General features: G+C 59.1%; 3 protein-coding genes and 1 long non-coding RNA gene across 12 annotated transcripts in view; 1 reads left to right on the top strand and 3 right to left on the bottom strand.

Annotated features, from left to right (window-relative positions):
* PRPF40B (pre-mRNA processing factor 40 homolog B) overlaps positions 1 to 986 on the bottom strand; it is a 58,250-nt gene extending 57,264 nt beyond the window's left edge. For 2 of the 3 annotated variants that reach the window (XM_070271339.1, XM_070271336.1), the window contains exon 1: positions 788 to 986. The gene's annotated coding sequence lies outside the window, so the exon portion shown is untranslated. The remainder of the gene's footprint in view (positions 1 to 787) is intronic. The other variant, XM_014740859.3, reaches the window with a different exon arrangement.
* On the top strand, positions 609 to 9,863 carry MCRS1 (microspherule protein 1). 5 transcript variants are annotated; one of them, XM_001504207.6, is made up of 15 exons: positions 652 to 864; positions 2,063 to 2,182; positions 2,700 to 2,838; positions 3,205 to 3,343; positions 3,965 to 4,123; positions 4,275 to 4,384; positions 5,340 to 5,448; positions 5,742 to 5,880; positions 7,785 to 7,860; positions 8,232 to 8,260; positions 8,378 to 8,470; positions 8,628 to 8,710; positions 8,888 to 8,975; positions 9,184 to 9,311; positions 9,429 to 9,863. In XM_001504207.6, the coding sequence occupies exons 2-15, from the start codon at positions 2,173 to 2,175 to the stop codon at positions 9,513 to 9,515; spliced, it is 1,389 nt and encodes a 462-aa protein (XP_001504257.1). In that variant the 5' UTR covers positions 652 to 864; positions 2,063 to 2,172; the 3' UTR covers positions 9,516 to 9,863. The 5 variants fall into 5 exon arrangements, with proteins under 5 accessions (XP_023499277.1, XP_001504257.1, XP_070127442.1 ...); XM_070271341.1 differs by having other exon boundaries at positions 727 to 864; positions 2,063 to 2,515; XM_023643511.2 differs by lacking the exon at positions 652 to 864 and adding an exon at positions 1,013 to 1,247.
* On the bottom strand, positions 6,568 to 7,837 carry LOC138924805 (uncharacterized). Its single transcript, XR_011440071.1, has 2 exons — positions 7,638 to 7,837; positions 6,568 to 6,711 (listed from the first exon to the last, which is right to left on the bottom strand). It is a non-coding gene; the product is annotated as an uncharacterized lncRNA (long non-coding RNA).
* KCNH3 (potassium voltage-gated channel subfamily H member 3) lies at positions 9,857 to 27,900 on the bottom strand. Of its 3 annotated transcripts, none has more exons than XM_023643495.2 (15): positions 27,562 to 27,900; positions 25,559 to 25,792; positions 24,942 to 25,076; positions 23,880 to 24,013; positions 23,205 to 23,448; positions 22,669 to 22,826; positions 22,377 to 22,584; positions 18,279 to 18,560; positions 17,779 to 17,978; positions 17,048 to 17,297; positions 13,541 to 13,758; positions 12,209 to 12,540; positions 11,679 to 11,782; positions 10,945 to 11,021; positions 9,857 to 10,843 (listed from the first exon to the last, which is right to left on the bottom strand). In XM_023643495.2, exons 2-15 carry the CDS (start codon positions 25,686 to 25,688, stop codon positions 10,247 to 10,249), a joined length of 3,069 nt encoding a protein of 1,022 aa, XP_023499263.1. In that variant the 5' UTR covers positions 25,689 to 25,792; positions 27,562 to 27,900; the 3' UTR covers positions 9,857 to 10,246. The 3 variants fall into 3 exon arrangements, with proteins under 3 accessions (XP_023499263.1, XP_023499260.1, XP_023499264.1); XM_023643492.2 differs by lacking the exon at positions 27,562 to 27,900 and adding an exon at positions 27,210 to 27,424; XM_023643496.2 differs by lacking the exon at positions 27,562 to 27,900 and adding an exon at positions 27,210 to 27,342 and having other exon boundaries at positions 25,559 to 25,788.
* Positions 27,901 to 27,962: the final 62 nt, after the last annotated feature.

Below are 27,962 nucleotides of genomic sequence, written 5' to 3'. Positions count from 1 at the left end.
TTTTAGATGACAGTCTTTCTGGTTTCCCTGGGCAGCTCTCATACCCCTAAACTCACAACTTTTCCTATAGGCTTGTTCTCCCATCCGAAGATGCCTCCAGGACACTCCCCTCTGAAGGTGCTTCCATTGGTCTTCTCCCTTACCTCCTGGTACCTACAATTGCTTCCAGCAATCCAGGTGGGGTTGGGCTGACGGGACCAACTGGGCACCGCCCCTTCTCCCAGGGCCTCTACCTTCTAGGAATGCGATCCACGACCCTCCATCGCTGCCTCATACATCATCCTCCCTGCCCCTTCTGTACGCCGCATCTCTCCGGCTAGGGCGAGCTCCTCAGCATCATTTCCCCGTCTCGTGCCTGGCACAGGACCTGACACAAAGTAGTTTCCCTAAAACCGCTGGTGGAATCAAACAAAGCATAACTTGTCCTGGGAAATATCAAAAGACTCCTTATACCTCGCGGGAATTAGGAAGCCGAAACCAAGTCTGCGGCCCGGCCTGCCCCTCCCAGCGTCGCCTCACCTCGCCTCGCTCCGTCTCGTCCCCCAGCCTCCCGCCCCAAGTCTCGCCTTTCCCTTTAATCGCTCCCTCCAACTGAGTAACCTCTCTGGGGCCTGTAAGCCCTGATGTTCCACTATATGTTGTCCCAATTAGGAAAGCCTTTAATTTTGGTTATTAGCAAAACGGCAACACCTTCTCTGCCATGGCCACGCCCCTTTGACTCAAGTTCTCCGGACGAACCGGAAGGGGTTGCGCAGCCCCTAGCTCCTAGACCCGGAAGTAGACATACCTCACGGAAGCCGGCTTTGGCCCTGCGGCTGCTGCCGTCGCCGCGGAGAAGTTGTTGGAGCTGGCAGCCTAGGAATGGTGAGACCTCGCGGTTCGCCTCTGAAGGTTCTGAGCAGAGTTGGGGGTGAAATGGAGTTTCCCAGAGTGCCGCCGGGGAGGAACCCCCCAAGGTTTGGGGCTCCGCCCCGGTAGCGCCCCGAAAACCTGCGCATGCGTGGACCGGACCGGGCCAGAATCTGGTCCGAGGTGTTACGCATGCGCAAAGGTGGCGTGCCGAAGGTGGGATGAGAATTGGCCTGGGGATTGGTCCCCCCTCGGGAGCCACCAGCCGGTGGGCATTAAGCCAAGGCTGCGAGAGCCTCGGGGTTCACTTGGCGCTTTGCTTTGAGATGCAGGGAGGACTTCATCGCCATTCCTGTCCCAAGCCCCTGAAACAGACCTGGACTAATCCCCCACCTTGGGTGTGCACTCGGGGGAGAAGGAGGGGCGGAGGGCCGGGGAAGGACGGGGGCGCAGACCCTATCTCAGTCGGCCCGAGGAAAGGGAGTCCCCGCCCTCTCCCCAGGTGTCTGGATACCCAGCCCTACGCTATGGAGCGGCGTGAGGAGCGCACCTGGGGGCAGGGCCGGAACGCTGCGCGGAGAGCTGCCCTGGGCCGAAGGGGCGGGACCCGACAGCGGCCGCCCCAGAGAGTCCCCAGTACCTGAGTTCTCTGGGGGTTAGGAGCAGGCCCCCCAGGGCGATTGGTATTCGCGCAGTTCCGAAACCACGTTTTTTAGCTTCCACGAGGTTCCACCCACTAAATCTTTGGCCAGAGCTGCAAGGGAAAAAAACAAATGAGATGGACTGGTTGGAGTTCTGTCTCCCTTTCCTCTCCCTGCTTTGGCCTGGGAGGGGGAGGGCGGTGCTGCTGAGCTGAGTGGGCAGCTAACGAAAAGAAAAAATGAGCTAAGAATCCCTTGCTTCTTGCTAGTTTATAGTCAAGGCTCTTAACCTAGTGGCAACTAGTAGAGTTAGAGTGGACCGTGAACCCCCTGAATTAGTTTGTTTGTACATTTTTCTGGAGTCCATAGTTTTTATCATATTCTCAAAGATGTCTGTGACCTCCAAAAGGCCACTGGTTTATCACGGTCATATTGGCAGAATAGAGCCTTGTGTCTCTTCTCTTCGTGTCTTCCCTAGCTTATGGCACCCTGGGGGATCTGTTCCAGTATAAGGAGGTGAGGCTGGCCAGTTGGGAACCTGAGCCTCAGAGAGCCTCATTTCTCCTTTGCAGAATCTCCTCTCAGCCTCTAAGCTCACCTGGTCAGAATCCTTGGATGAGCCTGTGGGACCCTTCCTCCTAGCCCTGTGGTTTGGAACCAGTGGCTTTGGGACTGTAAGAGGATGGAAAAAGGTAGTATGAGGCCGGGCCGGCTCCCCAAGCGCTCAGGCGCCAAGCATCTGCTGATTCCACCCGGTGCCTGGCACATAATGTCTTTCGGTCCTGGCTGGGCATTGCCACCTCCCCCTGGGCCAACACCACTCACGTACCTCTCGGCAGAGGCCACAATTGACTGACTTGCTGTTGAGCTGCCCCTCTTTGGCATGGCTGCATTTTGATGGCAGAGGGAACAGTTATGCCCAGAGCCCCGTGTGTCGGCATCACCAGTCTGACCTGAGCACCATGTGCTGCACGACATGACGCGTGGCACCGGGAGAACTGCCCAGCGTGGAAGGTCTGGGCCAGGTCTGAGCCCAGATGGGATCTGGATGGCCAAGGAACTCCCACCTTAAAACATCAAGTGTCAAGGAAGCAGGGGAGGGGCCAAGAAGGAAAGGGAAAGGGGGGCTGAGGAGGGGTCCCATGCACTGAGGCTCAAGGCTCTGCTAGGCACTTAGGAAGTCTGAGTTCACCACTTCTCTTTTTCTAGATTCTCAGGGGCTGCTAGATTCATCCCTGATGGCATCAGGCACTGCCAGCCGCTCAGAGGATGAGGAGTCACTGGCAGGGCAGAAGCGGGCCTCTTCCCAGGCCTTGGGCACCATCCCTAAACGGAGAAGCTCCTCCAGGTAGTAAGGTTTGGAGGGCCAGGGACTGGGCAGGGCCATCAGGTGCTGCATGCCTTCACCCCTGTTGGGAATGGCTGTCTGAGCCCCTCTGGGGCCTAAGGGTTGGCAGAGCCTTGTGCTTTTCCTGTCCCCGCCAGATCCCTGACTGAGGACAAGGGAGGGAGGTCTTAGGTCTTTGCTATGAAATCTTTGTGGTGCAATACCCTGTCATTTCAGTGGGGTGGAGCTTAGCAGTTCCATACCCCATCCACTGAGCCAGAGCAGTTAGCATCCTGCCAGGAACCTGCTCTGTTTTGGAGGTTGGGTGGGTACGAGTGGGTACTGGGGAGGGGGCAAGGAATGCTCACTGGGTAGGACTCTCTACAGGTTCATCAAGAGGAAGAAGTTTGATGATGAGCTGGTGGAGAGCAGCCTGGCTAAGTCCTCTACCCGGGCAAAGGGGGCCAGTGGGGTGGAGCCAGGGCGCTGTTCAGGGAGTGAACCATCTTCCAGTGAGAAGAAGAAGGTGAGGGATTGGGAGATGAGGGGGGTGGAAGGGATGGGGTCCAGTGCCAGATTTTGTGTTTCCCCACCACCTTTGCCAGCTGGCAAGAGCCTGCAGAGGAGGCTTGTGAGAGGACCAGGCTGCCCCAGTCCCATCCTCAGATGCCTCCCTCCTGGGAGCACATCTCTCCCTGCTCCCCCTTTCTTGCTGCACCCCCCGCCCTGTCAGTGCATCCTGTATCACATTCTGTGTGGGAGGCATGGAGCGTGCATCTATTCTGGGAGCAGACAGCCTGTTCCCAGCATTGCTGGGTGTAAAAATAACCCCCAGGTGGCATTGCTCTGGCCCCAGACACTGTACCAGCAAGAGTGTTTTCCTGGTGTTCTCCCCACCCACCCTCCACTCTGGGGTTGGGAGTGCCACCAGCAAAGAGAAGACCCCATATGGTTCAGGACTATGTAGAAGTACTTTGGCGGGGGCTGGAAGGGGGAGGGGCAGGTATTAGAAAGCTGGGCTCCCTGCCTGTGCCACTTATTGTTGGGTGGGACTCGGGCTGCCACACAGCATGTAAAGCTCTGGGCCCAAAGCCCCAGCTGCCCTGATGCCAGCTTTGAACTCACTCTGTGCATGTCTTCTGCTCAGGTGTCCAAGGCCCCCAGCACTCCTGTACCACCCAGCCCAGCCCCAGCTCCCGGACTCACCAAGCGTGTAAAGAAGAGCAAACAGCCACTTCAGGTGACCAAGGATTTGGGCCGCTGGAAGCCTGCAGATGACCTCCTACTCATCAATGCCGTGTTGCAGGTAGTGTTTTCCACCACGGGTTTTGTGGTCCCCTTCCTCCCCCAGCCTCTAGTTCCCAGCCCCCCAGCTAACCCAGCAGTGCCCTGTGGGTCGCAAGGGAAGGGCTCTTTCCAGCTCTAAGGCCGAAGCAAACGTCTCTGGGGCCTTGCAGACCAACGACCTGACATCCGTCCACCTGGGCGTGAAGTTCAGCTGCCGCTTCACCCTTCGGGAAGTCCAGGAGCGCTGGTACGCCCTGCTCTACGATCCTGTCATCTCCAAGTGAGTAGGGCTGGCTTCAGCAGCGGGGAAGTACTGGGGACACCAGAAATTCGCTCCTGGCAAAGAGAGAGTTGTACAAGGGCCAGAGGAGGGGCCTAGGAGGCAGGGCCCCTGGGGCCTTGCATCCTCTGGGATGAAACCAAGACCAGCCAGGCTTCAGAGGGAAGCTTCTTCCTGCTGCCAACCCTTCTAGCCCTGGCTTGATGCCAGAGGCAAGGGGCTCTGGAAGCCAAGGAAGTAGCATGGGGGGAAACTGATGAGATGAGTGCTGGAAGCCCTGTCTGCACCATCATGTGCGTTGTGGTTTTGGGCAGGTCACCTCCCAACCTTTCCATACTGACCTCCCGCAGTTTCTTCCTCCATAACAAGAAGGGGCTGGAATAGAACACCAAGGCCTCTCCCATCTCCAACAGCCTGAGTTCCAAATAAACCCGTGCACGCATGCGACACCCACACTTCCTCTTCAGTCATTCCATTTAACGTCGTCTGAATTGGTTGGAAGCTTAGCACCCAGCTATCCCACAGGCCCTAGCACTGCTTAATTTGTAGCCATGGCACTGATACAATAGGAAATGGGCAGGGCTCAGCTTGGGAAAGAGGAGGCGGTGGCCAGTGGCTAACAGGTGGCATCTTTTGCCAAGTCCGGGTGAAGGTCTTGGGGAGCGAGCAGCAGCTGGTCTTAGGATCTCCCTCGGGACCGGCCTCTAGCGGGCTATACCTTCGCGTCTGTTCACGGGGTTGAACACTGGAACTTCAGTGTCCTGAGTTGCTTATTCATACTTTTGTCAAACCCATGAGGCTACAAGTGCCATGCTAAGCCTTGGCTCTTCTTCTTGAGGGCCTGGCCTCTAGTTCTGCATCTCAGAGGCCTGCAGGCTTTGGGGAGGTAGGAATCCCAGATTCCCTGACACCCTCCCTTCAACCCTACCCTGACCTCTGTCTGCCCCTTACCCAGGCTGGCCTGCCAGGCCATGAGACAGCTGCACCCAGAGGCCATTGCTGCCATCCAGAGCAAGGCCCTGTTTAGCAAGGCTGAGGAACAGCTGCTGAGCAAAGTGGGATCGGTAAGTCTGAGAGGTGGTCAGGTTGAGGGGCCGGACAGGGTGGGAGCTGGACCACCTGGAAAACACTGATGTGGGGAGACCCCAGTGCCTGGAAACGTGCCTGTGCAGATGCATGTACCTCTGCAGGGGCCTTTGTGGACAAGGTCCTCAGGAAGAGCCAAGCCTGGCTCCCCAGGCGGCCATACCTATCAATTCTTCCTGCTCCCGGTGGGGACTTGGGCAGAGGTGAGGTGGTAAGACAGAGGCCAGAGTGAGAAAACCCAGACGCCTAGAGTATGCTTCTTGTCCTCCAGACCAGCCAGCCGACCCTGGAGACCTTCCAGGACCTGCTGCACAGACACCCCGATGCCTTCTACCTGGCCCGAACTGCCAAGGCTCTGCAGGCCCACTGGCAGCTCATGAAGCAGTATTACCTGCTGGAGGACCAGACAGGTAACTGGCCCCAGGAACTGGCAGAGTGGCTGTGCACATGTGAGCGTGAAGTAGTCGGGCTCAGCTGCCCGCAAGTGCCGTGTAACGAATGCCTCTGTGACCCCCAGTGTCTTGTTCCCCTCTTTGCAGCAACAACCTCTTCCTTCCAGAGGGAGGGAGAGTAGTGGAATGGTCTTCGGCACCGTGTTAAGGGAGCCAAAACAGCCTGGAATCCTGAACAAAAAGTTCAGGCAGAGTTGTCTACCACTTCTTGTTTTTTGTTTTTTGACATATTTTGTCATTACATAAATAATACATTGATATATTCTTCATGAATAACATTCAAACATGAGCAGAATATGAACGTCCCCTTCACTGCTCACTTGCCCTGTGTCCCACCCTGGAGATGATGACTTTTTCTAAACCTTTCTGCCCCTTTCCTCTCTCCACCTTCCTTCTCGCTGCCTCTGCTCCCACCAGGCAGTCAGTCCTGTCAGGCTGCCTTTGGGCCATTCAGACATCCCCCTTGGGGCTTCACACCCAGTCTGTCTGTCTTTCTCCATCCCCAAGGGCCAGGATGCTCTATGTTTCCTCTTGTCCCTCACCAACAAAACTCTCACTCCTCTGGTGAAAAATAGCAGGAAAGCAGTCTGATTCAACTAAAGGGAACTCTTCAGGGACATTTGGGATTCAAGTCAGACTTTCATATGCAAGCACACTCTACTCTTATTCCCAAATATTGTTGCCCTTTGCCTTGCACATGGTTGTTTGCACTGTTCTGAAAATGAAGCTCAGCCGTGCCCTTCACCTTACTACTTGGTTCTTGCAGCTTCTAGTTCTTGAAAGATCTTCCTACAAAAGGATTTTAGGAAATCTTGTCAGAGAGAGGCCCCATCTTTCCTTCCTAAGGGTCTCTGAATTTGGGGCCCAGTGGGCAGCCCTCTTTATTCCTGCAGCTTCCAAGTCTCTGCTTCTTCCTCAGGCTCAGATATCACTGAATGCCAGCCGCAGGAACAGACACTGGCTAAAGTTTACTTTTGCTGCTGTAGCTAGCCCCTTTGTCACTGTTTTGAAAGTCATTTTGTGTAAACTTGTTAACTTAAAGGTTTGATGTTTTGTTCCAGAGTCATCTTGTGTGGGAATTTGATTTCTCCTTTGCTGTTTAGAGCTAGGAGTCCCTAGGAACAGAGAGTGTACACTGCTTAGCTATCAAGTCGGTTGAATATTAGATCCATGGGATTCCAGGCAGCCATGGTGGGGGGAGGGGGCTTGGTAGGGCTCCATTTTTCATTTGGAAAAAATGAAACTAATTTCATGACCCATTAACATGACATGACCCGTAGTTTGAAAACACTGGCTTAAGCTGGGGCCGCTCTTCTCTGGCACATCCTTTCTGAGTGGGAACTGACCGGCAGGTGCTTCTCAGCCCCTTGCTGAGTGGCCGAAAATGTTCATGGCATGTGATGCGGTAGAAGGAGCATTTTGGGTTTGGAATCAGGAAAGCAGGGCTTGACTCCTGGCTCTGGCCTAAACTGGAGTCACGTGGTTGAACCCTCCCTCCTGTGTCTGTTCCCTCATCTCTAAAGTAGAGCTAACAGTAGTGCCTTCCCTGCTTGGTTCAAGGCTATGAAAGTTAGAGCCCTTTGCAGGCTGAAAAGCCCACACAAAAGGTCAACTTTAATTCCCTCTTTTTCTACAGCCATCTCTCCTCTTGGCTAACCCCTAGAATGCTTTGTGCCAAATTAGCATGTAGCCGCATCTGGCATACACTCCGTTACCTGTGTCAGGTTAGCTTTTGTTGATTTCAGCACGAAATTCTTCCCATGGGTTCAGTCTCTAGTTTGTCCCCTTACTTCGGTTGTCTGCCAGCAGCTTGGGGTTGAGCGGGAGCATCGGCACTGACCCTCTTTCTGTCCTTTGTTCAGTGCAGCCGCTGCCCAAGGGGGACCAAGTGCTGAACTTCTCTGACGCAGAGGACCTGATTGATGACAGTAAGCTCAAGTGAGTGGCAGGGACCACGGAAAGGAGCAGAAAGCTAAGTGTCTGCAGGGGGCAGAGCTCCTGGGGCTGCCCGGCCTTGCCTCTCCCGCTGCGGAGCATGCAGCCAAGCCTAGATTCAGCCTGTGCCCCAGTTGGAGCTGTTGGTGTCTGGTCTCCCTGCTGAGCACCTCCCCCGCCCTGCATTGTTCCTCACCCCTACCCCCACCCTAACCCCAGGGAAGGAGGCTAGGCAAAGGCCAGAGGAGCAGCCTGCTTGGCCACTTGGCTAACAGACTGAGGGATACCCTAGTGAGCCCAGTAGCACCTAATGGTGATGGTGGGTGAGTTGGAATGGTGAGGAGCCTGATTCATCTTCTCTTTTCACCTGCCAGGGACATGCGAGATGAAGTCCTGGAACATGGTGAGTGTGCCCTGGTGGGGACAGTGAGGGGATGGAAGCTCCTGCTAGAACAGAGAGAACCAGTGTAAGGTGCTGGTGACCTTGGAATGTCCCTCCTTACATCCCCCCTCACCCCAGAGCTGACAGTGGCTGACCGGCGCCAGAAACGAGAGATTCGGCAGCTGGAACAGGAATTGCATAAGTGGCAGGTGCTAGTAGACAGCATCACAGGTGAGCAGGCCAGGGGACCTGTCGTTGCCTGGCTGGGTGCTTCCTTTTCCGAGCCCCTGACTCCTTTCCCTCAGTAGACCTTGCCCTGGCTCCCTGCCTTCCGCCCTGTGACCCTAAGGGGTGGGCTCTTCCCCGACCTGAGCTGCTCCTCCCCCAGGCATGAGCTCTCCGGACTTCGACAACCAGACGCTGGCAGTGCTGCGGGGCCGCATGGTGCGGTACCTGATGCGCTCACGAGAGGTGAGGCAGGCCTGGCTGTCCCGTCCCCGCCCCCCGGTTCCTAGATTTCCCTCCTCCATCAGTCTTTCCCTCACTGCCCTTTCTGTGTCTGGTCCCTGACTTCTCATCTTTCCCTGGCCTGTGTGGACCTGTCCTCCAGTCCTCAGGTCCCAGCCCTTACTTGCCCCATTTCCCCAGATCACCCTGGGCAGAGCAACCAAGGACAACCAGATTGATGTGGATCTGTCTCTGGAGGGTCCAGCCTGGAAGATCTCCCGGAAGCAAGGTACCAGCAGAAAGCAGTGAGGATCTCCATCCCGGTCTCTCGCTTGGTCTTGTGGGAACCCTCGTGGGCCAGCTGGGGCTGAGGACCTGGCATTTCAAGATCTCTAACTTAGGAATCCTGGGTGCCTTCTAGCCTATCCCCAGGAAGGAGAGGCTACATGGAGGCTTCCCCCATCCTGTCATCCCCCTTTGCCTCTGCATTCCCATAGGTGTCATCAAGTTGAAAAACAACGGGGATTTCTTCATTGCCAATGAGGGCCGGCGGCCCATCTACATTGATGGACGACCTGTGCTATGTGGCTCCAAGTGGCGCCTCAGCAACAACTCTGTGGTGGAGGTGAGCTGGGAGGGAGGTGGAGAGGCCAAAATGAGATCTGGGGCCTAGTAAGCCAGTACGTGGGCCTGGCCCACAGTCCTGCCTCTGTCCTCAGCCACCCTTCTCTCCTGCCCACAGATTGCCAGCCTGAGATTTGTCTTCCTCATCAACCAGGACCTCATTGCCCTTATCCGGGCCGAGGCTGCCAAGATCACGCCACAGTGAGGAGTGGTGGCAGGACCATGGGCTCTCTCCAGCCTCAGTTTCCCCTGCCATTCCAGCCCTCTGGAGCTGGGAACTCAGGCTCCTGGAAAAACCAGAGTGGGCAGCAGGAGACCCAACTGCTGGCCCATTGATCTGAGCCTCTGCGGGAGGGTGGGGCTGGCCCTTGGGAAGTCCCTGAGGCTGGGACCCTCCGGCTTCCTTAGAGCCAGAGCCCCTCCCCCTCTCCTCTCTGCAGACCACCCTCCCCTCTTGCCCAGAGTCCCACCTTCACCCCATGTCTCCAGCTGATTAGCTTCAGATTTTCCCTTTATTATTTTTTTTTGTAAATAAAAAGCACTGAGTTCCAAAGTAGTTTCTTTTATTATTACTTTTTAATATAAAAAATGGAGGGACAGGTGAGACAGGGGCACATGCAGGGGATGGCAGAACCCTTCTCTAGACTCAGACCTGTCCCCCAGCCTGCAGAGGGAGATGAGGAGGTCAGAGGAGCAAGCTGAGGAGGGGCCCCAGGAGCAGGGGCCGAAGACTCCTAGCCCGGGGCCCGCCCCTGAGGCTCCAGCTCACCCTCTGTGAGTCGGGGGCCAGGCCCTCCTTGGCTCTTGGGCTCCCTGCCCTGAGCCAGCGGGCAGCACGAAGTCCCAGGGGGTGGCTGCTGCCCTTCCTCCACCCCACGGTTGGGCAGAGCCACAGATGGCAGCATGTCTGGCAACACTGAGTTCTGGGGCTGGCAGTCAGACCCCTGTGCCTTCTTCCTGGGTCCACTGGACTGTGCCAGAGCCATGGCAGCCAATAAGCACCATCTCCAGGCTATGGGGTTCCCAGGGCAGGGCCAGGCCCCCTGACCCTGGCGGGGGCTCACCAGTGCTAGCAGCCTCAGCCTGGTTTACGGGCTCCGGGGGCCCAGTCCTAGCCCCTTCTTCAGGAGGCGGCGACCCAGGGGTGCTGGGCTCAGGGCAGAGTTCTCCTGAGCCAGGGGGCTCTGAGTCTGAGGTGGAGGTCCAGAAAGCTGTGGCTCGAGGCCATGGGGAGCTCTGAGATGCTGGGGGACCCCAGGGCCAGGGTGCCATGAGGGGAGGGGGCCCTGGACGAGGGTGGGGCCAGGTCCCACTCAAGACAGAACCAGCTGGGGGCTGCAGGCAGTAGGAGGACGCCCCAGTGTCCACACACAGGGGCTGCAGAAGCCCAGAGGTGCTGGCTGGGCGTGGCCCCTCTCCGGACACCCGAGGGCACGGGCCCTCCCCATGGGGCGCCAGGACAAGCTGCACAGCCTGGCGAAGTGACTGCAGTCCCTCGCGCATCTGCAGCACCTGCTCAGAGAGCTCCATCACCTTCGGGGGCGGGAGGGGGGCAAGGTCAGCATGAAGTCAGGACCGCAGCAGCAGCAGTGCTCACCTTCTCCCCTCCCTGCCTCCACCTTGCCCTCACCCACCGCCTGCTGAAGCTTGTCCAGCGTGTCCATGTTTCTTGCCTCGCTGGGCCCGAGCGGGACAGTGAGCAGGCCGTTCTCTGTGGACAGTAGGATGGGGTTATCAGCGGGGGCTGGTAAGAGGAGACAGACAGTGCAGGGTCCAGGCCTCTGCCCCAGTTGGCACAGACCACATTGGCCTGGCAGGGCCTGACGCCAGGAACGGCCACTTCCAGCCTTGCCCGAGTCACTGAATTCTGCCCAAACTGCTGGGGGCCTCAGGCACACTGCCGTGCGCTCTCTCCTGAAGAAGCTGCTCTTTGTGCCTGTCTCTTGTTCTGTCCCCCAGGGACATGGACACTCCTGGGAGCTCATTACTTGGCCCACTATCAGGACAGCCCGGCCTGGCCAGGGGCCGCTTACAACTCTGCTCCCCAGCCCTTTATCCCCTCCACGAGCCAGACATTGTGCTAAGGGTCTTAGTGATATTAATCTTATTTAACATGCACAACAACCGTTTTACAGACAGGAAGCTGGGGCAAGAACCAAGGTCACGTTGCTGAGAGCTGACAGCAGAAGTCCATTCCCGTTCACAGCTACCTTCCGACACCAAGGTGCTAGTCTTAACCACCAAACTCCTCCACCCAAACCATGCAGGTGAGTGAGGGGAGGCGACTTCCAGGCAAAGTCTGTACTCTGCCAGTTTCTCAGAGGTTCATGGGGCAGAGGGGCCGCCCCACCGACCCGGGTCCCAGTACCTGGTCCTGGGGAGGGGCTACTGCTACATTCTGGGCCAGACTGGACGCGGAAAGAGAACTTGGGCTGGTCAGACCCACAGCCGTCCTCAATGCCATCGACTACCCTGTGGACCCAGGCGCCAGGACAGCAAATCAGTCGACAGGCAGCCACCGCAGTGTTTCACGGGACAGGATGCCCCAGTGTCCACACACAGAGGCTGGAGGAGCCCAGAGCTGGGCCAGGGGGCTCGGGCCCCAAGAGAAAGGTAGGTGGTCCCTTCCCCTTGGAGCTTGCAGTTTCGCGGAGGAGCCAAGCTTGAGTACGTGGAACAGCAAGAGAATTCTGAGCAGTGTATGGCCATGCACCTAATGGTGGGGTGGGGCAGCAGGGAGGTGGAGGAGTCAAGGAAGGCTTCCTGGAGAAGGTGGGCTTGGACCAGGCAGGCTGGGGGGATTAGGATGGAAGGACAGGCACCTAGGGCAGAGGTGAGCCTGGTGAGGACCCCCGCCCCCTCACCATCATCTCTGCCGTAGTGTAGTGGCCTACTCACCTGGGGCTCAGATCCGGGGGCACATTCCATGGCACAGGGGGCAGCCGCAGCCCCTCTAAGCTCCGAGGGTGAGCAGAGGGGCCAGCCTCAGCCTGTGAAGCCCCTGCCCTGCCTAGCCGCCCTCTGCCGCCCAGACGGGGCCGGGGCGCGGTTCGACGTGGGGATAGCAGCTTGGCGGCTGAGGATGAGGAGGTGCAGCCGGGGGACAGCAGGGGGCTGGAGGGCTCATCAGCTGGGGCTGGTGAGACTGTGGGGCCCTGCTCCCCGTCTGTCTCCTTCTCCTCCAGTGTGGACATGAGGGTGTTGTCGCCACTCAGGGAGCTGGTGTCTGCCTGGGGACAGTGGGGCACAAGGAACTAGCATGGATAGCCCCTCTCACCTCCTCCACCCAGGCCTCATCTTCCTGGGGGGAGGAGCCGTTTTTGTTAACAGGATACCCAGTATCTCTCACCCTGCGAGGAAGAGGCTCGTGGGGGAGGCTGCTTTTCTGCTGCCACCACGAAGCCACTAAGCCCCGGAGGTGCTCGTTCACTGCCCCTCAAAATTCTAGCCAAGTGTGGACACATCACTCATCTACTTGGTCCCTCGGCTAACTGAACTATCCAAGAGAACATTGTATTAAAAACTGGTTTGGAATTAGTGACATAAGCTGGGAAAATTCAAAAACCCCTCAGAGGGGGCCGAGTGGTTAAGTTCGTTCGCTCCGCTGCGGCAGCCCAGTGTTTCGCCAGTTCAAGTCCTGGGCGCAGACATGGTACCGCTCATCGGGCCATGCTGGGGCAGTGTCCCACATGCCACAGCTGGAAGGACCCACAGCTGAGAGTATACAACTATGTACCGGGGGACTTTGGGGAGAAAAAGGAAAAAATAAAATCTTTAAAAAACAAAACAAAACAAAACCCTCAGAGCAGTCCTGTTTTACCATGAAGCAGCAGGGGGCGCTGCAGGGCTCTCTTTAGAGGCAGCCTGGGGGGCTAGTGTGGGACACTGCCCAGCCCGATCCCGGGGTGTCAGCCCTCATCTGTGGCCTGCAGGCTCCTTATCTGGTACCAGTGGACTCGGCTTCCCACCCCTGACTTTGCTCTGCACGGGGCCAGGCTGTCTCAGATGGGCCAGGGTGAGCCGGGAGGGGTGGCTGAGCAGGCAGGGCTGGCCTCTAAAGCACTATGTGTGTGGGTGTGAAGGGGCAGGGACAGTGTAGACCTCCCACAACATGCGCAGGAGTGTTCACACCAGGCCATGTGCTCACACAACACCTCCACAAACCCTAGCCTCTGCCCACCAGGCTCCCCAGCCCACCAGTCCCTCCATGCATGCACCCAGCACCCTCACCTCCGCAGTGCCTCCACCAGCACCCAGGTTGTAGCTGAGCTCCCCCCGGAGTCCCCGGCTGAAGCGTGGGGCAAACTCAGGGTACAGCGCGAGGCTCTCATGCAGCCCGGCCAGCTGCAGACACTGCAGGACGCAGTACGTCAGCCCCTTGACATCGGCATTGGCCTTGACCACCTGCTCACGCCGGGGCAGCTCACAGCCGATCAGATCACCCTTCCCTGGGGAGAGGAAGCAGAGGTCAGCAAGCCTTGCCCCTCAGCCCTCAAGCAGGGAGGTAAGTGGAGGCTGCTGAGTGGGGCCTTTCCAGCCAGGCCCCCACTGTGGGCCTTGGGGCCAGAAGAGAGAGGAGCAGAGGGGCCCAGGCCCTGGCTGACCCTTGCTGCCTGCCTCACTGGCTCTTCAGACAGGCTTGGGGTAAGAACTCTGTGACTTGGGCGCTCAAACTCATTTGGGATCAAAACCACTGGGCTGAAACACATCCCAATTTTGGTGCTGAGACAACCAAGCAGCCACCAATTCTAACAGTTCCCACCTGCCTGTGGATCAGAATCCCCTGGGAAAGACTCCCAGGCCCCATCCCTACCTATAGAGTCCTAATATCCATGGGGGACCCCACAATCCGATGGTTTTCAAGCCCCACAGTGATTGAGGTGGAGCTTGTCCAGGCACCAGTGTGTGGAACCAGCAGGTTCGTGCCACAAGTGACACAGTGAAAATGTCAGGCAGCCACCTTACTTCATCTCCCGGAGCCCTGGTGCCTGGTCTGTACAATAGGTCCTGTAGTTAACTGAGATGGTGGTGCTTTCTTGATCTTACCAGCAGGTGTCAGTGGAGGGTTTCCCACCACTCAGCCGAGACTGCTGCCCCCTGGCTGACAGCAATTGTAAAATGGCATCAATCAGAGTCTGCATCCCTATGTTAGACAGGTTAAATTGTGGGGAAAAAATGTGTGTCTTCAAATCAATGCAATAGGGTGTCTCCCATCAGGGACATGGCGGGGATTAAGAGAGTTAGTGTAGATAACGTGCCTGACACACAGACAACCAATCCAAGTTCATTTCCTTCCCCTCCCTCCTGACAAGAGTCCCCGTAGGTCATTCCCAGCAGGGGTGGCATGCCGTTGGGGCTGGGGTCCCCAGCACTCACTGCCCCTCACAAGGCAGCTCAACCCACTGCCAGACAGTTCACAAGATTAGAAAGCGTCTCCTTCCCCTTCAGGAAAGAGACGGATGGCTGCCACCCTGCTGCCTCCCGCTGCCTCCAGAACTCACTGAGCTCGGAGCCCTCCTCTAAACGTTCGTGGACTTTTGCTTAAACTTCAGTGTACAACACATCGCTATTAAATCTTATTTTCTTGGTTTCAGGCCATCCTTCTGTTTCCTTCTGAGAACTGTTTGCATCTCAATGTGATCCTCTGATGAATGAGCTCTTTCCCCTCATGTGTGTCATCTGGAAATAGGATGCACATGTATTTCTTGTCTTCATCCAAGAGATGAGATAAAAATGAGAAACAGGACAGGACCAAGGACGAAGTTCCGTGCCATTGGTCTCAGGGACCAGAGACTGCCCTCCAGGCTGGCATCTCAGCCAGAGCCTTCAGCTCGGCTCATCAAGATCCTCCCGGCACCGGCCCAGCACACCTCTCTTCGCCTTGCCCTTCCTCCCTCACAACTGACTTTGCACACAATTGGCTGTTGCTTCATACACAGAGGCGGGCAGAATCGACAGTGCTGGATGTACGGTGAGCCTTAGCTGTCGGGAGTAGGCAGGAAGTACCTGGATGTTCAACCAAGGAGGCAGGTGGGGGATGGGATGACGGCAAAGCAGAAAACCGGGTCATGGGGAACCAGGCATTCCTGGGGGTGTCCACAGCCACCAAGTCCACAGAGGAAACAGTCCATCCAGAGCATATGGGCAGGGCCAGGCTAGATCGAAGGTGGCATAAGTCCCAGTGCTAGGAACATTCTAGAGGCAGAGGCCTGGGTGCAGGCAGTGGCCATTCTTGAGGCTCCATCTTAATACCGAACATGGCTATTCTGAGACCCAGTGTCCGGGATCAGGGAAGAGATGCTCTAGCAGGACTCATGCCAGCTCCCAGCCACCCTGCTTCCTCGGCTCCAAGCTGAAAACCATCTGTTTAATAATCCACTTGACAATCTTGCTTTGGAGTGGCCAGTCTACAGTTGTCAAAATCTGCCTTTTTGCCCTTCTGGATCTCTCCAGGTCTCCATAATTTCTCAAGGGTTGCTGGCCATACGTGAGTGGCGGTAACTCCGTTTGCTCAGAGGCCTGGCGTAAACTGCATCCAGGCTCAGAAGCTGAACTCAAGGAACGATGCAAAGCGAAGGACGAAACAGCCTCTGGCCTCTCTCAGCTCCGAAACCACTTGGTATTTTTTCCTCCTCTTTCCTGTTGGAAGGTCATCTTCTTCAAGGGAGAGAGAGTGGACACACAGTAGCTGCTGGGCATCTGGTCTTCCTGGTTCTCCAGGTTAGTGACAAACCTCAGCCCCTCCAGGCGTCAGCTGTCCCCACGGTGAGTCTACAAGCGCTTGGCTGCCTGAGGATTCGGCTGTGGTGGGGGTGCCACCTCCCTTTCATCCCGTGTTCCATCCCGGGTGTGAGGCCCTTGATTACGCAGGCAGATCAGTGTTCCTGCCCTGTGCGTCACTGATGGGAGCCTGCCATAGCCCTGGAGCGTGCAGCCCTGAGGCTCCTGGAATGCTCGAATGTGCCTTCCTGAAGCCTACGGTGCGCGTCCAACCCCCTGAAATGGTGCCCTTCCTGCAGGACATGAGTCTCCCCAGAGCAGCGCCCCAAGACTGGCCTGCCAATTCCTTACCCTCAGAGCCTCAGTCTCCTACACAAAACAGGAGTGACGAGAGTTCCTGCCCCCTGGGTCTGGGAGGTTTGCTGAGATGAAGCAGGTAAGCGGCTGGGCACAGGGCCAGGCGCTGTGAGACCCTGGGGTCAGCACTATGGTGACGTCAATCCCCCCATTGCATTTCTTTCTCCTTGTCTGGGGAATTGATCTCTCTTTTTCTGGCCAAGAAGGAAAGTACACATGCTGAGTTGGAACTCCACTGTCACCCTCACGCCCCTGGGCCTGCCCTGGGATCCGCCCTAGGATGGCAGCATCTCACTTCTCCAGGCCCAGCGGGAGCCCCACAGGATAGCTTGCGTCCCCCCTTTTCAGCCCAGCCTGCCTGAACACTCTCTCCAGCACTTCCATCCTCAGCATTTGATTTTCTTCCTTGACAGGAAGTGCTGCTCCCCGAGGGCCCCTCACAGACTAAAGGCTGGTCCCCAAACACTCGCCAGATCTTTTCCACCTCTTTGTGTTGTTACCTCGTGGTCACTGGGTCTGCTCTGAGCTTTGCCCAGGGCTCCATCCTGGCTGTTTCTCCCTGGGTGGCCTTGCCTGCATCCCCTCTCTGGTCTTTCTGCAGATGGGGCCACGGTTCCACCTGCCTCCCACAAGCCCCCACATTCTCCCACCCTCACATACCTAGGATGGCAAGCACTGTGCCGCCCTTGAGCACCTCCATGGAGCCGGAGCAGACGAAGTAGAGGGCCTGGAGGGCATCACCTTGGTGGATGAGGTACTCGCCGGGCGTGCAGAAGGCAGGCCGCAGGGCCAGGGACAGCGCCCGCAGGCAGCCGCGGCTCGCCGCCTCAAACAGGGGCAGCTGCAGGACCTCCTTGTGCAGGTGCATGGCAATGTCTGCGCGAAGCTCGTCTGGGAGGCTCTGCAGCAGCTGCAGGTGGGGACCAGGTGGCAACAGTCAGGGGTTGTGGGGGCAGAGCGGGAGGCAGCCTCCAGCCAACCCCTTTCCACCCTGGTGGGCCTCTGGAGCAAGGGGAGGCATGGGAGGGACTCCTGCATAGCATCAAGCTCCACACAGGGTCCCATCAGTGAGGGGCTATCTCTGCCTCCCTCTCCATCACTTTAGACGCCCCCGCCCCTGCCCCCCATAAACAGCCCAGCTTTCTTCCTCCTGCCTCAGGCTTGGACATCAGTGAGCAGAGCCTCTTGACCTAACAAGGGTAGCGAGGGGCCTCCCAGCTTCTCGGCCACCCTCTGTCCCAGGCTGCTGTCCCCCCAGGAGAAAGCAGAGGCAGCGGGGCCAGAATTCTGCATCCCTTGCCCCTCCCCCAGCCCACTCCTGGGAATTTTGCCCAAGCGCACACCCTCGAGGGAGCCGAGGCTGAGAGGGCCAGACCTGGAGCCCTGCGCACCTCAGTGGTGTCAATGCCGTTGTTCACGGCCCAGGTCGCCTGGAAGTACTCGAGCATGCGCTGCTTGAGGGGCTTGGGGATGCGGTGGATGCGAATGTAGTCGCGCAGGTCGCGGGTGCGGCTATGATACAGAAAGCGGCGGGCGTACATGCGCTGGATGATGGCCGTCACGTTCCCAAATACCACCGCGTGCATCAGTGCTGGGGAAGGTGGCGAGAGGGGGTCACCTCCAGGACCGGCCTGGCCGGGCCTGACACCATACTGGACAGGTCTGCCTCCCCTCTCCACATACTCCTACGCAAGGCACAGGGGCCGCAGTGTGGCATGGAGTCCTGCAGCCGAGTGGGCTCTCCCAGCCCTGGCCTCGTATTCCTAGGGCCCTTTAAAGCAGAAGTGCCTCTGGGAAGGACCTAGGGCCCCTGGGTGAGGTGAGGCGGGTGCGGCCGCCTGGGGCCAGAAGTCTAGGAGTGGGCAGGGACCAGGAGAGTGGCAGGCCTCACCGCCGATGAGCATGGTGCAGATGGAGAAGATCTTCTCCGTGTCCGTGTTGGCGGACACGTTGCCGAAGCCCACGCTGGTGAGGCTGCTGAGTGCGAAGTAGAGGGAGGTGATGTAGGCGCTGCGCAGGGACGGGCCGCCCAGGAGCTCCAGTCCCGTCCTGTTGGCCTCGCTGCTGCCGCTGCTACAGTTGTCACTCTGGCCAGAGCTGTTCCCCACAGCTGGGCTCCGGCCCACCAGGTAGTATGGGGTCTCCAGTCGGCGGGCCAGCTCCTGCAGCCAGCCTGGGGAGGGGGTGGGATAGCACTGCTGCACTGCGGTGCAGGTATCCCCCGGGGCGGGGGGGGCGTACGGATGCAGATCCACCCCCCGTGGCTTCCTGCCACTTTCCTCCTCTGCCAGCCCGGCTCAGCCCTAACCACCTCCTCAACCCTCAGCAAGACAAGCACATGAGGACAAGGCTGTCATCCTCCCAGCGGGCTTCTATGGTGCTGAGGATGCAGCAAGGAGCTTTTGGGCCTCTTCCCTGTAGCTGGCGCTAATCCCAGCGGTGGGCAACAGGCCCAGCTGGAGGGGGCAGAGGGACTGGCGGGGCCCACTGCACCAGCCACAGACTCGCCCCCAGGGCCTGGTGCGTGGGGCCACCTCCTCTGCCCTGTCCTCTCAGACTCCTCTTGCTCTTCCTCTGAGCTCGCCTGCTCCAGGAAGCCACCCCCCATTCAGCCTCACCCCTCCCACAACCACACAAATCACCTACCCTCACGCACACTGACATGGACATGTGCAGTGGACACCATTGAGGCTACCCATGTGCTCCACACAGTTGAGAGAACAAGGACATGTGCACTTGGGCACGTTCACAGGTGCACGGCTACAGCCACTCACACAGAAAAGGCCTGTGGACACTGGGGACAGGGACAAGGGTACACAGGTACTCAGCCACTCGCACCCAGGTAGGGGACGGGACACACCTGCATGGACATGAGCTCACAGGTCAGGCCACAGGCAGGCAGGCACCTGTGCACACACAGAGGCTCCTGAGCACACGTAGACACAGGCCGAAGAGGGCCAATCTCCCTGTCAACCCCACTTTCTCTGGCCTGGCCTTGGCAGGAGGAGGGAGCCATGGCTTCCCGAAGTCACTCTGAACCTAGCTGGGAGTTTGTGGCAGTTCCAGGGTGTTGGATGGGGGCCATGGGGAGCAAGGCACAGAGGGCAGGCGGGCTGAGGTAGAGTGGAAATCAGAGGGTGGGCTGCAGTGGAACCCACTTCTCCACATGCACTCTGTGTCTCCCGCCTCAGCACCACACCCCCCCCACTCCACACTCTCCCCAACACCTCACACACACGACTCCCTGCGGTCCCGATTCCCCTCCCCTCACCCACCCACCGTTCACTCAGCAACCTCACGCACGTGTGCCAGGAGCTGGGGGGACCCACAGGAGCTTGCTGCAGGGTGGGCCACATGTCAGAGGTACACACAGCCCAAGTGCCACACGGCAGGGCTCCAACCAAGGTGCTTTGGGCTAGAAGGCCTCCAGGAAGAGGGGACCTTGGTGCTGGGTCTCAGAGGATGGGTGGAGTTTTGATACAAAGAAACTCAGAGGAGGTCCTTCCCCACCTAGGAGAAGGCGCGGGCCAGCGTAGAGATGGAGACAATGGGCAAGGAGCTCTGCTTACCCCGAGTGTGGGGTTCACACGGGGGCATCAAATCCCAGGCTGAAGAAGTCGGGGAGATGTGTTAAGGGCTGAGCCAAGGTAAGGATTCAGCCCTGTACTTGAGGCGTGTGGTGAGAATGCACGGGAACAGGCAACACTTGTCAGTCATTATTGAGTTGGGCCCCTGAGGTGACGCCAGTTGCCAGGTGAGGAGCATGGGGGGCCATAGGGGCCAGAAGCAGGGGGACAAAGGGAGGGTGGCAGAGGGGCCTCTCCTCTCTGTCTTGGCCGTGGGGACATTGGCAGCTCCTGGAGCTGGTGGTGGGATGGTGCCTCCATGTGGGGAGGGTCAGGCTGGCAGAGCCTGTTCTGGAGGCTGGTGGCTTTCATACTGAGAGATGCCCTCAGCATTTAGCACAGTCTTTTGAAAATCCAGCTCATCTCCACCGGCCTAGTGGGAATCTGGAGCAGGCACTCTGTCCACAGCACGGGCAGTGGAGCAGAGGAACCAAGGCAAGGAAGCCACAGGAAGGCGCCTCCCGCCGACAGAGTGGGGCCAGCAGGGGGCTGCCCTCCCCACAGAGACCTCCCTTCCAGGGCTGGACTTTGGGAGGTCTGGGTATGGCTCCAACGCAGCTGGGGGGGAGTTTCCCCAGAGAAAGAAGGGAGAGATGATGATGTGAAGGACTTGGAGATGCCCCAAATGTGAACTAGGACCAGCCTCAAATAGGAGGAAACCACTCTGGAACTTGGGGTTCAAGGGTGAAAGAATCACCACATGTATCTGTAAAACAGCCAGCCCCCCACATCCCCATGTGCTCCCTGGTGAGGCTCAGAGCCCCTCTGGGAGCAAAAGGTGTTCTGAACGTCAGCTCAGCAGCCCCCATGAGGTGGTGAGAACAGAGGAGCCACATGGACGCAACAACCAGGGTGTCTGGGTCCTGTTGTGGAGCAAGGGTCCTGACCAGAGGATTTAGGGTCAGGGCTTTATGTCACCATTATCTATCTCCGGCCCTCTGACCATGTTCGCTGGGTGACTGTCTGACCCCAGAGCAGCTTCCACCACCTTCCCTCTGGGAAGGGCAGGTGCCAAGGAGCTGACACTGCCTGGAGCGTCCCACTTCCGTGTGCTCAGCAACTGGAGCGCTCGGGGACCATCCAAGCGGGTCTCTGGGTGACACAGCAGTCTCCACGGCCTTGGCGAGGGAGAGATGGCTGGCAAGGAGCCTCCTCATCCCCGGGAACTGATCAGAGCAGGTTTCTAAGGCCAACCTGGATGCCTGGTGAGCCCCCCAGGAGCAGACGGTCCTGAGAGGCCGTCTGAGCAGCTGGCCTCCTGCCACTGGCTGGAACCGGCCCCAAAGGCCATCTGTGGGAAGCGGACAGGGCTGGAGGGCCTGGGGAAGAGAAGGCGCGTTCAGTTTTGGAGCTGTGGAGTCTGGAGGGTTAGAAACAGCCGGAACAGAATGGTTTGGAGTTAGAGGGAGACAGGACGGAAGTTGGGCTGTGGTGGCGCCATAGAATGGCCAAGGGAGAACAAGCAGAGGCCAAGGAGAGATTGAGGAAAGCCTGGAACTGGGAGGGGTGGGTGCAGGAGGAGGCAGGGCAGGGGGCAGAGCATTTCCAAGAAGCCCGGCTGGCAGGGTCAAGGGGCTGAAGATTTGGTCCTAGAAGGTCACCGTGACCTTCTGGGTGACATTTTGGGATGAGGGGTGGGGGTGGAAGCCCTCCTGGCAGGAGTTAAGACGTGAGTGGGAGGTGAGCAGAAGGAGGAGCTGTGGAAGTGGAGGTGAACTGAAGGAGAGCGAAGGCGCTGCTGGGACAGCGAAAAAGGCCATGTTTTAGGGTAGGGGCGCTGAGAAGCAGCTGAGAGAGATGCGGGCGGGCTGGAAGTGACAAGAGTGGAGAAGGGGCCTCAGCAGCCAACGTGGTGGGAGCGAGCTTTGGAGAGGGTGGTGAGAAAGTGCCAGGCATCAGAGGAACCCAGGAGGGCAGCAGCTCCCTGCACAGCCTCCTCCTGAGAGGGGTGAGGCTACCAGCCAGGCGGGGGCTTGAAAAATGTAACAAAAATTTGGCCACGTGGAGGCCATAATGGGTGAATGGGACTCCCCCAGGCAGCCCACTACGCTTTCTCCACAATGCCTGGCTGCTGGGGAACAGGCCTGCCTCAAGGTGTTGGCTCTGTTACACTCACATCTACACACACACATTAGCCCCCACATTCTTCTTGCAAACACATGCCTCCTTGCACACATGCCCCCTGACACACACACATGCAGAGTCGGACATGGATCTCTGATACCTTGTGTCAGCTCACAGACATAGCCTGATAGACGCAAGCCTGCCCTCATGTGTCCCCGACACACGCACACTCAAGCAGACATATTCCTCTGGCACGTATGTACGCACACACACCCCTCCACACGGGGAGCCTCCGGTACCGATCTCGGGCAGCTCAGACGCGCTGCTCTCGATCTCCCGCTGGCCGATGTAGAACCACACGCAGGCCACCCAGTGGGCGAGCAGGGCGAACACGGCCATGAGCAGCGTCAGCACCACGGCGCTGTACTGCGAGTAGCGGTCCAGCCGCGGGAGCAGGCGCAGCAGCCGCAGCAGCCGCACCGTCTTCAGCAGGTGGGCCCCAAAGTACTGGGGGGTGGGGACAGAGGGTGGTCACCCCCAGGTCGGCCCGCCTGTCCCGCCCCAAAGCCCACCCAGCCCAGCCACACTGACCACGTTGACCTTGAAGGCATGGAGCAGGTCGAAGGGCAGCGCCGCGATGACATCCAGCAGGAACCAGGTGGTAACGTAGTGGAGGCAAATGGACTTTGGGGCAAACACCACCTGGCCTGACTTGGACACGAACGTGGTGCGGAAATTCAGCACAATGTCTGCGGGCAGTGGGGGCGGGAGTGAGCATGGGGTGCGGGAGTAGCCGCTCTTTACTGGGCACCTGCTCAGTATTTGATGCTGTCCCAGGCTCTTTCCATGTATCACCTCGTTCTCACAGTAACCAACATTGTTATGCCTACTTGACAGAAGGAGAAACTGAGGCTTGGAGAGGCCACGACTGGCTCATATGACCCGTTCCTTGCAGAGACTTGTTTGGAACCTGCAGGGTTCCGAGGTCTGATTTTGAAGCCCACAGGTCACCAACGGCGGGCGGGCAAGGGAGACACTTGTGGGGCACTGGAGCCATGCAGACGTCCCCATCAAAGCCCAGGGGGCGCCCGGCATAGGGTGGGGAGGGAGGCACAGAGCGCACATACCGAGAATGAAGAGGACCTCCACGGCCAGGTCGCAGACGCTGGGGGGACCGCGGGCGGCGCTGGGCTCCCGGGCTGTGCTCACGCACACGCTGTAGGGCACGGTGACGGCCACGTAGAGAGTGGCGAGCAGGATGAAGCCGTCCCAAGTGGCCCTCAGCGCCCCACAGTGCAGCAGGATGAAGGGTGACTTCCGGATGGCGGCTACTTTATACTCGGGCAAGTTTGGCTTCTCCCCAAACACCCCCTGAGTGAGGCAGGGCGGTCGAGGCAGGGAGCACAGGACATTGGCACAGGCTGAGTTTGGATGGTGTCCGGGACAGGCATCCACCTCCCTTCCCTCCCTGCACTCTCAGAGCAACCTCTGTCATAGTCGTTAGAGTCCCCGTGTTATAGATCAGAAAACTGAAGATCAGCTAGGTCAAGTGACTTAGCTGAGGTCACACAGCTGCTTAGGGGAGGAGCCCGGATCGAGCCCATCTGACCCTAAGGCCAAGACTCTCCTCTATACATTTGATGGATCAGGCATTCCCTCCCTCAGCAACAGCCCCAATGCCGGTGGGGCCTGGGCAGCCCCCTGGACATTCTCTCTGTGGAGGGCTCAGTTCCCCTCCTCTATCTCCTCAGCCTGCCCTACCCTGCCCCACCCCCAAACACACACCCTAGTGCGCACTCCACCTTATTGAGCTTGTGCTTGCCCTTGGGCTGCTTCTGCAGGTGCCCAGACAGGTGGTAGAGCACAGCCCGGCTCCGCCGCCGGTTGGCATTGAAGCCTTTGGCTCCTGCCCGGCCATATCGGCGCCGGCCACCGCCTGCAAAAGAAGAGGGGTTCGTGAGGATGATGGGAGGAGCGCCCACACACACAGCACAGGGTCTTGGGTGTAGGACAGCAGTTGCTGCTCTGTGGACTGGTCTGGCTCATTGACTGCTGGGGGCTCTGACACTCCTCACTTCCTAGGGTCACTCGCCGACCCCAGCAATGGGCAGACCTGTGGGTGCTTACAGACACCACTCCCAGCCAGCTTCCAGGAGAAGGAGGTCTGCCCCAAGGCAAGGCAGGAGAGGCCTCCACAGGGAAAGGCCTGGGTGAGGAGCCGGGAGGGGGTTCCCGGGGTGGGGGGTGCTGAGCAAGCAGGAGACCATCAGCAGAGTTGAGGGAGCTCAGAGAAAGAACCCAGGGGTCCAGGTACAGGGGCCACTGGAGCCTTACATCATGGAGGGCTGACCCAGGCCTGGGGGTGGAGGAATGGAGAGAACCCCCAGCATCCTCAAGTGGCAAAGAGCTTTGGAGCAGCTTCTGATGACAGCTGTCTGAGCTGTCCAAAGGCCTGTCCCAGCCCTTGGAGGATACAAGAAGGGACAGACCTCACGGGCTTAGGTGAGGGCTTCGGCCAGGCTGCCCCAGGCAGGTTTGTGTGAGGAAAAGGCTCCAGGTGGGCTGGGCTCAGCCTCACTAATTGTCAGGAGATGGTACCTCACAGGCAGGAGTGGATTTGTCTACTTTCAGACTCTTAGTAAAGCTGACTTCAAAATGCCAACTTTGTCTCAACTGGTCTATTTGGAAACACTCTTTCCATACCTGGGCAGCACAGGCCTCTCAGCCAGCAGAGTGGCAATGAGTCCAGGAGGGGTGGGGGGACCCACGAGCCCACACTGGGTGCCAAGGCCCCACCCGCCCAGGCCTGAGGTACCCAACACCCCAGCCACAGCAGCGAAATCAACAGCCCCACCGGCACCCACCTCTCTCCTTCCAGTTGTCGGGGCCCCCTCGGTTCTTGGTGTCACTGATGTCCTTGTGAGAGACCAGGAAGAGGGCCACCTCCCCTTTCTCGTTCTTTATGGGTATCACATCCAGAAGACACCAGAATGGGAGCCCTGGGCACAAAGACAGACTCAGCCCGGCTCTCATTCTCCGCCCTGCCCAAGGCAACAGGGACTCCAGTGACACCCCTGGCCAAGACACAAGCAGGCTTGGGGCTTTCCTCGGAGCGGAGTGGCATCCTGGCTCCGCTCAGGACAGGGCTTGATGGAACAGGGCAGGAGAAGGCAAGGGAGAGCAAGGTGACCATCAGACATGTGTGTCCATTGATCTGTCCTGCTGACATGGGGACATTTTTCTGCTGGGGTGGGAAACCCAAGATGGGAGACTGAGCAGAGGCTGAGGCTGTGGTGAGGATGGAAGAGAGGAGGGGTCGGGGCAAGAGGTGAGGTGGAGGCAGAGGAGATGGGTATGTAGGAAGATGGGATGAGAAGGGAGACGCAGACAACGAGAACGGAAAGGAGGGACAGTGGATGGGGTGGGTGCCAGGCTTGGTGAGACCGGACAGGTGAGGCGGGCTGGCCAGGTGGCCCCTCACCGCTCTTCCGGTACAGGATCAGCTCTGCCTTGAACTCCTTGTGCTCATCCAGGGCCTTGCGGATCTGCTGGCGGACGAGCTCACTGGTGTCTGGCCCATAGAGGAAGGAGCAGGCGCAGCCCCGCTGCATGACCTCAGCCCGGGAGAAACCCGTGAGGTCACAGAAGCCATCAGAGCAGTAGACCACGGGGAAGAGCCCTGCCACCTGGGCGTTGCCCAGCACGAAGTTACTGTCTGCAAGAGAGCACCTCTCAGAGGAGCGTGGGGTAAAGGGGCATGGGGTCACCCCTCCTTTCCCAAATGCCTGCAACCAAAGGGTGGGTATTAGAAATCCCAGGAATCCTGCATGTGTGTGTGTTCGGGGGGCAGGCAGGAGCTGTTTATGACCAGGAATCAGTGCGTCACCTGTGTGTCAGTGCCCTGCAAGGGCCCACTCCTAGCAGCATGATATGAATGCATTGGAGAATCAGCATGGGTGAGCCTGAGGTTGGTAACTGCGGCCCTGTGTGGGCATTGTGCCCTCTGGAGTGTGTCCTGAGCAGCCTGGGGTAAGGGGCGGGGTTGAGGAGGCCCAAAGGAGGACTGCAGGCCTAGCTCTAGGCCAGCCTCAGCCCCACCTCTACCTCTGCCAGGCTCACTCACCAGCCAGGTACCCACGCTGGCTGTCTGGCTCCTGGCACTGGGCCCCACCTGGACTGGGAGGCCGTCAAAGCCACCATCCATTCTGCACTCTCTGTTTGAGCCCCAGCTGCCTGACCTGGCTCAGGAATTAGTGAATGTGATGGAGAATTGGGGTGTAAGAATGATAGCTGAACCCCAGAGCCTGGAGCCAGGAATGTATTGGGGAGTGGGGGGCACTGAATCAGCAGGCTGCAGGAGCCAAGCACACAGCAAAGCAGATGGAGAAGCCTGGGGGGCGGGTGTTGGGGGTGGGGGGCCCATCCGGAACCGAGACTGAGACCATAGAAGACGTTAAGTAGAGAGCTGGGAAGCCCCACTGGGGGCAAGTGTGAGGGAGTAGGAGAAGGGAGGGCCTTTCATGACTTGCCCTGTGCTCAGGACCTCAGGAACCCAGGATCCAGAAGCTCTGGTGGGAGCTTCCAAACTTCCCTAGTCTGAGTGGGAGTCCCCAGACCTATCTTTTTGGGGCTAGAGGGCTCCGTGGGTTTAGGCTGTGAGGTGAGCTTGGACAGTGCGCTCCTGAGTCCCGCCTACTCCATCTGGTTTGCTAATCTCTTTTCCAAATCTGATTTTTGAGCCCTCCGGGCTGTCCCTGAGTACCACTTCCCTGCCTCCCCTGGACTCCGCCAGTTCGAGGGTAGTTGGTCGGATAGCGCCAGACGCAGGGATGGGATGGATTAGACTGACTAGGTGGGGTTCACGCCCTAGCGAACAGACTGCATCCTGGGCCCAAACCCGGACACTTCTGGCCGTTTTGCCTGGCCTGGGGTAGTGTTGACTCCGAACCTTTCGGAGAGACGGCGTCTGGAAGGAGATGGTGGTCCCAGCTAAAAACGGGGAGCAGGGGTGAGGGGGAGAAGGGAGGGAAAGAGCAGGAGGGCGCCAGGCCGAGATGTAGGGTGCAGGGCCGGCGGGAACCCTGGCAAGGGACAGCTCGTCCGCGAGCCAGTGGGGCGAGGGTCGGACTCACGCGTGCCGTCGAAGCGCGTGGCGATGGTGTCCAGGAAGGTGTTCTGCGGCGCCAGGAGTCCCCGCATGGCCGGCATCTTAGGCGGCCGTGGCCGCCCGCCCCATGCCTCCGGGGCGCGGGGACTCAGCGCCGGGGGAGGGCGCCCAGCTAGGCCGCCCCCCGCCGGGCCCCGCGCCCCCTAGCGCGGCCGTCGGGGGGCAATGCCCACCCCGGGCTCGCAGGCCCCGCCAGCCGCCCGCGCGCAAGGGGGCGTCCCCGCCGTCGGGGCCCGGAGCATGGCGCGCGGCCCCTTGCGCCCTGGCCGCCCACGAATCCCGGGCTACGGGCCCTTCGCCCGCGGCGCTCTCTGCACCTTCGGCTCGCGGCGGCGGCGGCTCCCGTTTCGGCTGCGGGTCGGCTCCGGCTCGGGCTCCGCGTCCCCGCAGCTCCCTCCGTCTGTCGGGGAGAAGCTGCAGCCTCCTTCCCTCCCTCCCGCGCCCGCCGCCTGCACCGGGGTAACCATGGAGACAGGGCACACCCAGGCAGGGCCGCCTTCTTAAAGGGACAGGCCACCCGCCGAGGGATTCTCCCTCCCCTCGGGACCTCGGTGGGGGCAGGGGAGGTGGCGCCCCCCCATCCCCGCCAAGCGGGCCGCCGGGGCCGCCCCACCCGCCCCTCGGAGAACGACGTGCGAGCGCCTGGTCCCGCTCCGGTGACTCAGCCGCAGGGGCGAGGCGTCTTTCTCTGCAGCAGGAGGGTTCTCCGAGAGCCTCG

Source organism: Equus caballus, chromosome 6 (assembly GCF_041296265.1).
Source record: "Equus caballus isolate H_3958 breed thoroughbred chromosome 6, TB-T2T, whole genome shotgun sequence".
In the NCBI taxonomy this organism is placed as follows: domain Eukaryota; kingdom Metazoa; phylum Chordata; class Mammalia; order Perissodactyla; family Equidae; genus Equus; species Equus caballus.
This window is presented reverse-complemented; position numbering and strand designations above follow the sequence as displayed.